Source organism: Colobus angolensis, unplaced genomic scaffold (genome assembly GCF_000951035.1).
Source record: "Colobus angolensis palliatus isolate OR3802 unplaced genomic scaffold, Cang.pa_1.0 Scaffold333, whole genome shotgun sequence".
NCBI classification, from domain to species: domain Eukaryota; kingdom Metazoa; phylum Chordata; class Mammalia; order Primates; family Cercopithecidae; genus Colobus; species Colobus angolensis.
Genome location: NW_012116633.1, coordinates 579,536 through 590,817, shown reverse-complemented (window position 1 = coordinate 590,817; position 11,282 = coordinate 579,536). Strand labels below are relative to the sequence as shown.

General features: G+C 52.8%; 1 protein-coding gene across 1 annotated transcript in view; it reads right to left on the bottom strand.

The window, feature by feature from the left end:
* The window catches only part of LOC105518950 (beta-glucuronidase), a 25,114-nt gene that overhangs the window by 4,976 nt on the left and 8,856 nt on the right, over nt 1-11,282 (bottom strand). The window contains exons 3-8 of the mRNA XM_011952119.1: nt 10,574-10,761; nt 9,470-9,622; nt 9,077-9,255; nt 8,846-8,992; nt 4,065-4,149; nt 2,274-2,450 (exon numbers count right to left, since the gene is read on the bottom strand). Of these exons, the coding sequence (XP_011807509.1) occupies nt 2,274-2,450; nt 4,065-4,149; nt 8,846-8,992; nt 9,077-9,255; nt 9,470-9,622; nt 10,574-10,609 (777 nt within the window). The 5' untranslated portion in view covers nt 10,610-10,761. The remainder of the gene's footprint in view (nt 1-2,273; nt 2,451-4,064; nt 4,150-8,845; nt 8,993-9,076; nt 9,256-9,469; nt 9,623-10,573; nt 10,762-11,282) is intronic.

Below are 11,282 nucleotides of genomic sequence, written 5' to 3'. Positions count from 1 at the left end.
CGGCCTCCCAAAGTGCTGGGATTACAGGCTTGAGCCACCGCGCCCGGCCGAGTTTTTTTTTTTTTTGAAACAAGGTTACCCAGGTGGGAGTATAGTGGTGCCATCAGAGCTGAATGCAGCCTCGACCTACTGGGCTCAAACAATCCTCCCACCTCAGCCTCCCAAGTATCCTGGACTATAAGCACTCACAACCATGCCTAACTAATTTTAAATTTTTTGTAGAGATGGGGTCTCTGTTACGCAGACTGGTCTCAAACTCCTGGGCTCAAGAGATCCTCTGACCTTGGCCTTCCAAAGTGCTAGCATTTCAGGTGTGAGCCACCAGGCCCAGCACTGCAGAGGTTCTATCAGCACCAACCTAGACCCTCTCGAGAGTTTCTTAAGAATTCAGAGCTGGGGCTTGGCACGGTGGCTCATACCTGTAATCCCAGCACTTTGGGAGGCCAAGGCGGGTGGATCACTTGAGGTCAGGAGTTCAAGACCAGCCTGACCAACATGGTGAAACCTCATCTCTACTGAAAATACAATATTAGGTGGGCGTGGTGGTGCATGGCTGTAATCCCAGCTACCCGGGAGGCTGAGGCACGAGAATCGCTTGAAACTAGGAGGTGGAGGTTGCAGTGAGCCGAGATTGCGCCACTACTGCACTCCAGCCTGGGCGACAAGAGCGAAACTCATCTCAAAAAAAAAAAAAAAAAAAGAATTCAGAGCTGGTTACCTTTTCAAAAAGGATGAGCAAGCGAGCATATCCACGAGCCACCTCCCCCTACTTAACTAGTTTGCAGAAGTGGCATTCTGTAAGCATGATAAATTTAAGGGTGAAAACAGAACAGCGTAGTCCACTGTGGGTGGCTATTCCCTGTGTGTCAACGGGAGTCCCAGGAGCTGTGACAAACAAGTGTGAGCTGGCTGGGGTGGGAATGAGGGGCTGGATGGGGTTCAGGAATCCACATGAAAAAAAAAACCTCACAAGACAAACCAACATATCTTTGGTGAGGAGGACAAAAAAAATCAGATGGATTAAAAAAAAAGGGGACAGGCCGGGCATGGTGGCTCATGCCTGGATTCCCAGTACTTTGGGAGTCCAAGGCAGGAGAATCACATGAGGCCAGGAGTTCCAGACCAGCCTGATAGCAAGAGTCCATCTTTACAAAAAAATTAAAAATAGGCTGCCCATGGTGGTGATGCCTGTAGTCCCAGCTACTCAGGAGGCTGAGGCAGGGGAATCGCTTCAGCCCAGGAGTTGAAGGCTGCAGTGAGCTATGATGGCACCACTGCACCCCAGCCTGGGCAACAGAACAAGACCCTGCAAAAAAAAAAAAAAAAAAAAAAAAGGCTAGCACAGTGGATCACGCCTGTAATCCCAGCACTTTTGGAGGCCAAGGCGGGAAGATCAGTTGAGTCCAGGAGATTAAGACCAGCCCGGACAACATAGCAAGACCCTATCTCTAAAAAATAAACATTTTTAAAAAAGAATCTTTTAGTTGGTGATTGTGGTGCCAACATGGGAATTCCAGGCAGAAGAAACAGCTCAAGCAAGAGTGGGAGAGCAAACGAGGGCAGTGGAGACAGATCAGTGGCCAGGAGTGAGGCAAGAAGAGGATGAAAACCCAGGAGAGAGCAGAGGACACTGAGTGTCCTGACCAGGGATTACGGCTTTGTCCTGTGGGCCTGGGGGAGCCAATGACAGGACTCCCAAAATTGTCATCTGTGGCTGGTGCAGAGGCTCACACCTGTAATCTCACCAGTTTGGGAGGCTGGGGCAGGAGATCACTTGAGCCCAGGAGTTCAAGATCAGCCTGGGCAACATAGCAAGACCCCATCTCTACAAAAGTAAAAAAATTAGCCAGGCATGTTGGCATGTGCCTATGGTCCCAGCTACTCAGGAGGTTGAGGTGGGAAGATCACTTGTGCCCACGAGGTTAAGGCTGCAGTGAGCAGTGATCACATCACCACACTCTAGCCTTAGCGTCAAAGAAAGACCCAGTCTCAAAAACAAACAAATACAAATTTAGATTTGTTAAGAAGACTGTGTGGGCACAGGTGATAAGAGGCTGTCTGGAAACAAAGCCGGTAAGGAGGCCACCTGTGAGGACCAAGCGAAGGGGGCCGAGGCCTGGCTGCTGGCAGGAGGGAACATGGATGAGGCAGCGGGAGGTGAGCCCAAAGCTGAAGTGAGGGGAGCAGTGCAGTGGGCGCAGGGCAGGCCAGGGGAGGTGAGTGACACCTCTGCCTCGAGAGAACACACAAGCAGAAAGCTCAACACCACTTACCTGGTGAAACCCTACAATCGTTTCCGCTCCATACTCGCTCTGAATAATGGGCTTCTGATACGTCTTATACCAGCTCTCAAACTGGGTGGTAAGCTGCTGTTGAATTAACTCCAGGTGCCCATAGTCGTGATACCAAGAGTAGTAGCTGTTCAAACAGATCACATCCACATACGGAGCCTAGGACCAGAGCAGCAGAGACCGCTCAGCACCCAGAAGACAGCATGACTTAGCACTCACACACTGTGGGGCTCCTCTGACAGAGAAGGTAAGAAGGAGATGTAATCCCAGCACTCTGGGATGCTGAGGCAGGAGGATGGCTTGAGGCCAGGGGTTCAAGACCAGCCTGGGTAACACAGCAAGACCCCAGCTCTACAAAAAATAGTAGTGAAAAAATTAGCAGGGCACAGTGGCTCATGCCTGTAATCCCTGCACATTGGGAGGCCAAGGTAGGAGGATCGCTTGATCCCAGGAGTTCAAGACCAGCCTGGGCAATATCGCAAGACCCCATTTCTACCAAAAAAAAAAAAAAAAAAACACCAACCTAGAACGGGAAGAGCTGCCTCCTGGGGCTGAGAACATGCAAGTATACCAATTTAGATCCTGAAATTACCCTGCTCCATAGGCAGGAAACATGGTCACAAAGTGGCCCAAAGGAGGCAGGCCTGTCACTCCACGTTGATGCTCACGACGCACGCAGCTGGGAAGGGCTGTGAGAGGCACGGCAGCTGCCAACGCACAGTCCTCAGCCAAAGCCGAGGGCCCCTGCCACTGGAACTGACTCCTCTCCAGGCAGCAGTCCCATCACTGGGCTTCCCCTCACCTTGCCCTGGAGAAGCGCTCCCACCCGAGGGGCCGATGAAATCATTCTCACAGAAAATCTTTTTTTGTTTCATTTTGGGAGAGAGTCTCGCTCTGTCCCCCAGACTAGAATGTTAGTGGTGCGATCTCAGCTCACTGCAACCTCTGCCTCCCATGATCAGGTGCTTCTTGTGCCTCAGCCTCCCAAGTAGCTAGGATTACAGGTGCGCACCACCATGCGTGGCTAATTTTTTTGTGTTTTACGTAGAAATCAAGTTTCACCAGTTGGCTGGGCTGGTCTTGAACTCCTGACCTCAAGTGATCCACCTGCCTCAGCCTCCCAAAGTGCTGGGATGATAGACGTAAGCCACCATGCCCGGCTGTCACAGAGAATCTTGAGGCAGCTTTCACGAGGCAGCACTGTGGGCTGTAGAGGACTTGCAAGAGTCCATCCTAGGAGCAGGGCAGGGAAGACCGAGTAGGACCACCCCAAGCTTCAGCACAGCAGGGCTCACGGCTGAGCAGCAGAGGCTTCTGTGTCCAACTGGCTAGTTTCTAATGTGTCCTGAACACACTTCTTTCTAGTAAAAATGCTGGCCGGGTGTGGTGGCTCACGCCTGTAATCCCAGCACTTTGGGAGGCAGAGGTGGGTGGATCAAGAGGTCAGATCGAGACCATCCTGGCTAACACGGTGAAACCCTGTCTCTACTAAAAATACAAAAAAATTAGCTGGGTGGGTGGCGGGCGCCTGCAGTCCCAGCTACTCGGGAGGCTGAGGCAGCAGAATGGCGTGAGCCCTGGAGGCGGAGGTTGCAGTGAGCCGAGATCACGCCACTGCACTTCAGCCTGGGCGAGAGAGCAAGACTCCGTCTCAAAAAAAAACAAAATGAAAAAAACCCAGTGCATGGTGCTTTCCAGCTGTTCCAATGAGCAGGTTTCAGGACGAGCCTAGACAAAGGCAGGGAGAAGTGGGATGGGGACCCCCAGGCTCACCCCCTTGTCTGCTGCATAGTTGGAGTTGGTCACAAAGGTCACAGGCCGGGAGGGGTCCAAGGCTTTGGTGTGAGCGATCACCATCCTGTCCACAAAAGGCAGAAGACAGGGGTTCTGTCAGTCCAAGGGCTCAGGCACCCTCCCATCCTCTCTGTCCCATCTTCCCCTGCCAGAACACAACACGCAGCCAGGCAAGGGGGCTCACACCCGTAATCCCAGCAGTTTGGGAGGCCGAGGCAGGTGGATCACCTGAGGTCAGGAGTTCAAGGTCAGCCTGGCCAACATGGTGAAACCCCTTCTCTACTACAAATACAAAAATTAGCCAGGCATGGTGGCATGCGTCTGTAACCCCAGCTACTCGGGAGGCTGAAGCACAAGAATCACTTGAACCCGGGAGGTGGAGGTTGCAGTGAGCCAAGATCACGCCACTGCACTCCAGCCTGGTCCACAGAGCAAGACCCTGTCTCAGAACAAACAAATAAATAAAAACAAAAAAGCATGGAGCTGCTGCTTTCTTCCCTAACTGGAGATGTATTTTACGTAAGGGCACATGTTCCTCTAGTCCTAGACTGAGCTCTCTAACATCACTCTTGCTCCCCGTATCTCCGAATCCTATCCTCCCAGAGGAGCAGCCACCCTTCCAGGTACACAGAACTGAGGTCACTTGGCTGAACACTGCTAAAAATGAGGGTGACTCCCTGAAACAGCTCTTGAACACAGTGGATGGGTGCAGATTTGGGTGGGGTATTTATTAATGCATCAAGCAAACAGGGGCACTCCCTGGAAAGTGGGCATGTGGCTGGGTGTGAGGTGCTCAGCAGTGACTCAAATCTAAGTCCACAGGTCCTGGGCAGTGGGAGTGGAGACGCATGCACAGAGACATGGTGCAAGAGCCGGGCACGGTGGCTCACGCCTAGAATCCCAGCACTTTGGAGGCTTACTAGAGACCAGCATTTCAAGACCAGCCTGGGCAACATAGCAAGACCTGGTTTCTACAACAAATTTAAAAATTAGGGGCGGGCATGGTGGCTCACGCCTGTAATCCCAACACTTTGGGAGGCTGACGCGGGTGGATCATGAGGTCAAGAGTTTGAGACCAGCCTGGCCAACATGGTGAAATTCTATCTCTACAAAAAAATACAAAAAAAACCTAGCCGGGCATGGTGGCACACACCGGAAACCCCGGTACTCATGCGGCTGAGGCAGAAAAATTGCTTGAACCCAGGAGGTAGAGGTTGTAGTGAGCCAAAATCATACCACTGCTCTCCAGCCTGGGCAACAGAGCAAGACTCCATCTTGGGGAAAAAAAAATTTTTTTTTTTTTTTTTTGAGACGGAGTCTCGCTCTATCGCCCAGGCTGGAGTGCAGTGGCCGGATCTCAGCTCACTGCAAGCTCCGCCTCCCGGGTTTACGCCATTCTCCTGCCTCAGCCTCCCGAGTAGCTGGGACTACAGGCGCCCGCCACCTCGCCCGGCTAGTTTTTTGTATTTTTTAGTAGAGACGGGGTTTCACGGTGTTAGCCAGGATGGTCTCGATCTCCTGACCTCGTGATCCACCCGTCTCAGCCTCCCAAAGTGCTGGGATTACAGGCTTGAGCCACCGCGCCCGGCCAAAAAAGTTTTTTTTTTTTTTTTTTTTAACTTAGCCTGGCATGGCGGTGCACGCCTGTGGTCCCAGGTATTTGAGAGACTGAGTGGGGAGGATCGCTTAAGCCTAGGAGGCCGAGGTGGCAATGAGCCGTGATTGTACCACTGCAGTCCAGTCTGGGGAACAGAGCGAGACCCTGACTCTGAAAAACAAACAATGAAAGAAATGTTTCAAGTGGAAGTAACAAGTGGTGACAGCAATTGGGCTCTGCAAGACAATAAACATAACTTGGACTGGAGAGTCAAGGACAGCCTCTTAGAAGAAACGACCCTTAGGAAGGGTGCGGTGGCTCATCCCAGCAGTTTGGGAGGCCGAGGCGGGCGGATCACCTGAGGTTGGGAGTTCAAGATCAGCCTGACCAACATGGAGAAACCCCATCTCTACTGAAAATACAAATTAGCCGGGCATGGTGGTGCATGCCTGTAATCCCAGTTACTCGGGCGGCTGAGGCGGGAGAATTGCTTGAACCCACGAGGCAGAGGTTGTGGTGAGCCGAGATCGCGCCATTGCACTCCAGCCTGGGTAACAAGAGCAAAACTCCATCTCAAAAAATAAATAAATAAATAAGAGGAAATGGCCCTTATACTGAGTAGAGTTAACCAGGAGGGATGGAGGGAAGAAAAACCCAACAGAGGGACCCGTCCGTGCTCAGAGCTCCCAGCACCCACCCGAGTCCTCCACAGTATAGACTTTTTTTTTTTTGAGACAGGGTCTTGTTCTGTCACCCAGGCTGGAGTGCAAAGGCCTGATCTCGGCTCACTGCAACCTCCGTCTCCCAGGTTCAAGCGATTCTCCTGCCTCAGCCTCCCAAGTAGCTGGGATCACAGGCGCGCACCACCATGCCTGGCTAATTTTTGTATTTTTAGTAGAGACGGGGTTTCATCATGTTGGTCAGGCTGCTCTTGAACTCCTGACCTCGTGATCTGCTCGCCTCGGCCTCCCAAAGTGCTGGGATTACAGGCGTAAGCCATCGCACCCGGCCCTTTTTTTTTTTCTGAGAGACAAAATCTCACTCTGTAGCCCAGGCTGGAGTACAATGACATCATCTTGGCTCACTGCAACCTCTGCCTCCCGCGTTCAAGCAATTCTCCTGCCTCAGCCTCCCAAGTAGCTGGGATTACAGGTGTCCACCTCCCGGACCAGCTAATTTTTTTACTTTTAGTAGAGATGGGGTTTCAATATCTGTTGGCCAGGCTGGTCTCAAACTCCTGACCTCAGGTGATCCACCCACCTTTGCCTCCCAAAGTGCTGGGATTACAGGCGTGAGCCACCACGCCCAGCCCAGACTGTTGTTGAAGCCTGTCGTCCTCCTTCCTCGGTTCATTTCTCCTTTTACGCCCTCCACAATCACTGCTCTACCCATCTGAAGGCTGTGGCTGGCACAGGTCGGAACAGAACCTCCTAACTCAAGTTCCACACCCACACTCTCCAACAGCCAGGCTCTCAGATGGGAAGCTTCAAAGCCTTGGGACAGCCTGGCTGAACCTCTCCAGCCTGGGTGGCTCCCTCCAAATCCTGCCTCAGAAAACAGGCATCTCCTCTGGCCACCTCCCAAAGAAGCCTGTCTGGAAGCCTCAAACACCTGCTCCTGGAAGCCTGTACTCTTCCCCTTCCCTTCGCAACAAACGTCCTGTCCACCCAGTCCTGCTGAGCACACCTGTGGCCTGAGCTCTGAATTGTCCATGGCCCAGCCTGTGACAACTTCTCAGAGCCTTCTGCCTGCTGCAGACTTGGCTCAGCCCAAAGCACTGCATGAAATTGGGGTGTGCTGTATGAGTCAAGAAGCATTTCTACCACCTTTGCTGCCTCTACCGCAAGTGAAAAACCTACTCTGAACGCTGAGTTAGAACTGCACGATTGTAAGGAAGAAAAGGGGGCCGGGTGCAGTGGTTCACACCTGTAATCCCTGCACTTTGGGAAGCTGAGGCAGGAGGATCACTAGAGGCCAGGAGTTCCAGGCCAGTCTGGCAAATGTGGTGAAACCCAGTCTCTACTAAAAATACAAAAATTAGGTGCGCACAGTGGCTCATGCCTGTAATCCCAGCACTCTGGGAGGCTGAGGTAAGTGGATCTCCTGAAGTCAGGAGTCCAAGACCAGCCTGGCCCAACATAGTGAAACCCCATCTCTACTGAAAAATGCAAAAGTTGGCCAGGCGTAGTGGCTCACGCCTGTAATCCCAGCACTTCGGGAGGTCGAGGCGGGTGGATCACGAGTTCAACAGATCGAGACCATCCTGGCGAAAATGGTGAAACCCTGTCTCTACTAAAAATACAAATATTAGCAGAGTGTGTTGGTGTGTGCCTGTAGTCCCAAATACTCAGGAGGCTGAGGCGGGAGAATCACTTCAACCTGGGAGGTGAAGGTTGCAGTGAGCCGAGATTGTGCCACTGCACTCCAGCCTGGCCACAGTGAGACTCCATCTCAAGAAAAAAAAAAAAAAAAAAGGAAAAGTTAGCTGGGCGTGGTGGCCCGTGCCTGTAATCCCACCTACTCAGGAGGCTGAGGCTGGAGAATAGCTTGAACCAGGGAGGCGGAGGTTGCAGTGAGCTGAGATCATGCCCCTGCACTTCAGCCTGGGCAACAGAGGGAGACTCTGTATCCAAAAACAAAGAAAAAGAAAAAATTAGCTGGTCGCGATGACACACATCTATAATCCCAGCTACTTGGGAGGCTAAGGCGGGAGGATCACCTGAGCCTGGGAAGTCAAAGCTGCAGTGAGCCAACATTGCACCACTGCACTCCAACCTGGGCAACCAGAGTGAGAACCTGTTTTAAAAAAAATAAAATAAAACAGGCCAGGCACAGTGGCTCATGGGTGCCTGTAATCCTAGCTACTCAGGAGGCTAAGGCAGGAGAATCACTTGAACCCAGGAGGCAGAGGTGGTAGTGAGCGGAGATCACCCCACCGCACTCTAGCCTAGGCAACACAGTGAGACTCCTTCTCAAATTAAAAAAGTGAAAAAAAAAAAAACCACAATGTGGGTGGGTATTTGGTCCCTGAATGTCCAGGTATAGACGGCCTTCGCATTGGGCTGGATGGGAGGCTGATCTTGAACAGCACATGCCCACCGCAGCCAGCCACCTGCCAGGGTCTCCTTCCCAATCCAGCCCAGGGCAGGCAGGGGGCACTCACTTCAAGTAGTAGCCGGCAGATTCTAGCTGGGATGCAGGCTCATTGGCAACAGACCACATCACAACGGCAGGGTGGTTCTTGTCCCTGCGCACCACTTCCTCCATCACCCGCATGTGGTTTTGCAGGGACACGTTGTTGAAGAACTGCCTGCAGGCCAGGAGGGAAGGGACAGAGGGTCATGGTGCAGCCCACGGGCTGGGCAGGCGGAGCAGGTGCACAGCGGGGACTCACGGCAGTGCCAGGCCCACGCCAGGACACTCATCGATGACCACAATCCCATAGCGGTCACACATCTGCAGCACTTCCTCAGCGTAGGGGTAGTGACTGGTGCGGAAGGCGTTGGCACCAAGCCAGCGAAGCAGGTTGAAGTCCTTCACCAGCAGCGGCCAGTCGAAGCCCTTCCCTCGGATCTACGAGACAGCAGAGCCGAGTGACCCCTGTCCCTGTCGAAGCTGCACTTTCTCCAAGAGCCAGGACCCTGGAGAGCCACCCCACAAGTCCCCTCTCCATTTGGAGCCATTTGCCTCATTGCCCTGAGCTGCCCTCAACCGCAGGACACAGGGAAGGTGAAAGTGGAGGGTGACCAGAAGCAGCCCCCACAAGGATCCAGGAGCCCCAACGCACATCCGCATCCTCATGCTTGTTGACGCCGTGGAAATAGAAAGGTTTCCCGTTGATGAGGAACTGGCTTTCGGTGACAGCCACAGTGCGGATCCCCACAGGGAGTGTGTAGAAGTCAGACACAGGCCCCAGTGACGTCTGTGCAGTCAGCCGCACCTACAACAACCAAAGCACCAGGTGTGAGCACCCCAACAGCCTGAGCCCCACCTGGCCTGGCCTGCCCTGCAGCAGGAAGACCCCCAGTGCACCCCAGCAGCCGCCTCTGGGCCTGCAAGCAGAGAAGCAGCAATCAGAGGCTCTGCCCTTCCCTGGCTGACCCTAGGGAAGTGCCCTTCAAAATGGGGCCTTCCCTGGGGCCTTCCCCTTGACCAGACAAGGAGGCTCATGCCTGGAGTTCTCACATTTTGGAAAGCTAAGGCAGAAGGATCACTAGAGTCCAGGCGTTCAAGACCAGCCTGGCAACAGCCTGAGACCTCATCTCTACAAGAAAAACTTTTTTGAGACAGTCTCACTCTGTCCCCTAGGCTGGACTGCAGTGGTGTGATCTCAGCTCACTGCACCCTCTGCCTCCTGAGTTCAAGCAATTCTCCTGCCTCAGCCTCCCGAGTAGCTGGAATTACAGGTGTGCACCACCATGCCCAGCAAATTGTCATATTTTTAGTAGAGATGTGGTTTCACCATGTTGGCCAGGCTGGTCTCAAACTCCTGGCCTCAGGCCATCCACCCACCTCAGCCTCCCAAAATGCTGGGATTGCAGGCATGAGCCACTGTGCCCAGCTTACAGTTTTTTTTTCTTTAATTAGCCAGGCATGGTGGCATGTGCCTGTAGTCCCAGCTACTCAGGAGACCAAGGTAGAAGGATTGCTGCAGGCTGAGAGCTCAAGGCTGCAGTGAGCTGTGATCAGGCCACTGCACTCCAGCCGGGGTGACAGAGTGAGACCATCTCAAAAAAAAAAAAAAAAACTGGGCCTCCCATCAAGGGTGAGAAACATCAGAAAGCTCAGAGGACCACGCCTGCCTGTTCACCTGTCCTGGGCTCCTGCTGAAGCCAGGGTCACCAGATGCGGGCAAAAGACCTCCCTTGGGCAAGTCCCAAACCACCATTACCTCCAATGAGTACAGATAGGCGGGGTGTTCGTGCATCAGGTATGGCCACCAGAGGCTGGCACCCAGCACCTTCAGTTGGCCCTGGGTTCCTGTCCCATTTGCCACGAGTTTGTTTTCTGCATCCAGAAGACGCACTTGCAACTCGAACAGGTTACTGCCCTTGACAGAGATCTGGTAATTCACCAGCCCTGCGAGAAACAAGAGAGAGCAGGGCTGAGGGAGGGACACGACCTAAGTGGCACAAATGGGAGTGCCCCGCAGCCACTGCTGCCAGGCAGCCATTTGTTTCTGTTGCTTTTTTTTTTATTTAATTTTTTAAATTGTTTTTGTTTTTTTCTTGAAACGGAGTCTCACTCTGTTCCCCAGGCTGGAGTGCAATGGCGCGATCTCGGCTCACTGCAACCTCCACCTCCAGGGTTCACGTGATTCTCCTGCCTCAGCCTCCCAAGTACCTGGGATTACAGACGTGTACCACCATGCTCGGCGAATTTTTATATTTTTTAGTAGAGATGGGGTTTTGCCATATTGGCCAGGCTGTTCTAGAACCCCTGACCTTAGGTGATCAACCTGCCTTGGCCTCCCAAAGTGCTGGGATTACAGGTGTGATCCACCACACCCAGTGCTTTTTTTAATTTAAAAAAAGATTTTTTTTTTTTTTTTTTTTGAGACGGAGTCTCGCTCTGTCGCCCAGGCTGGAGTGCAGTGGCTG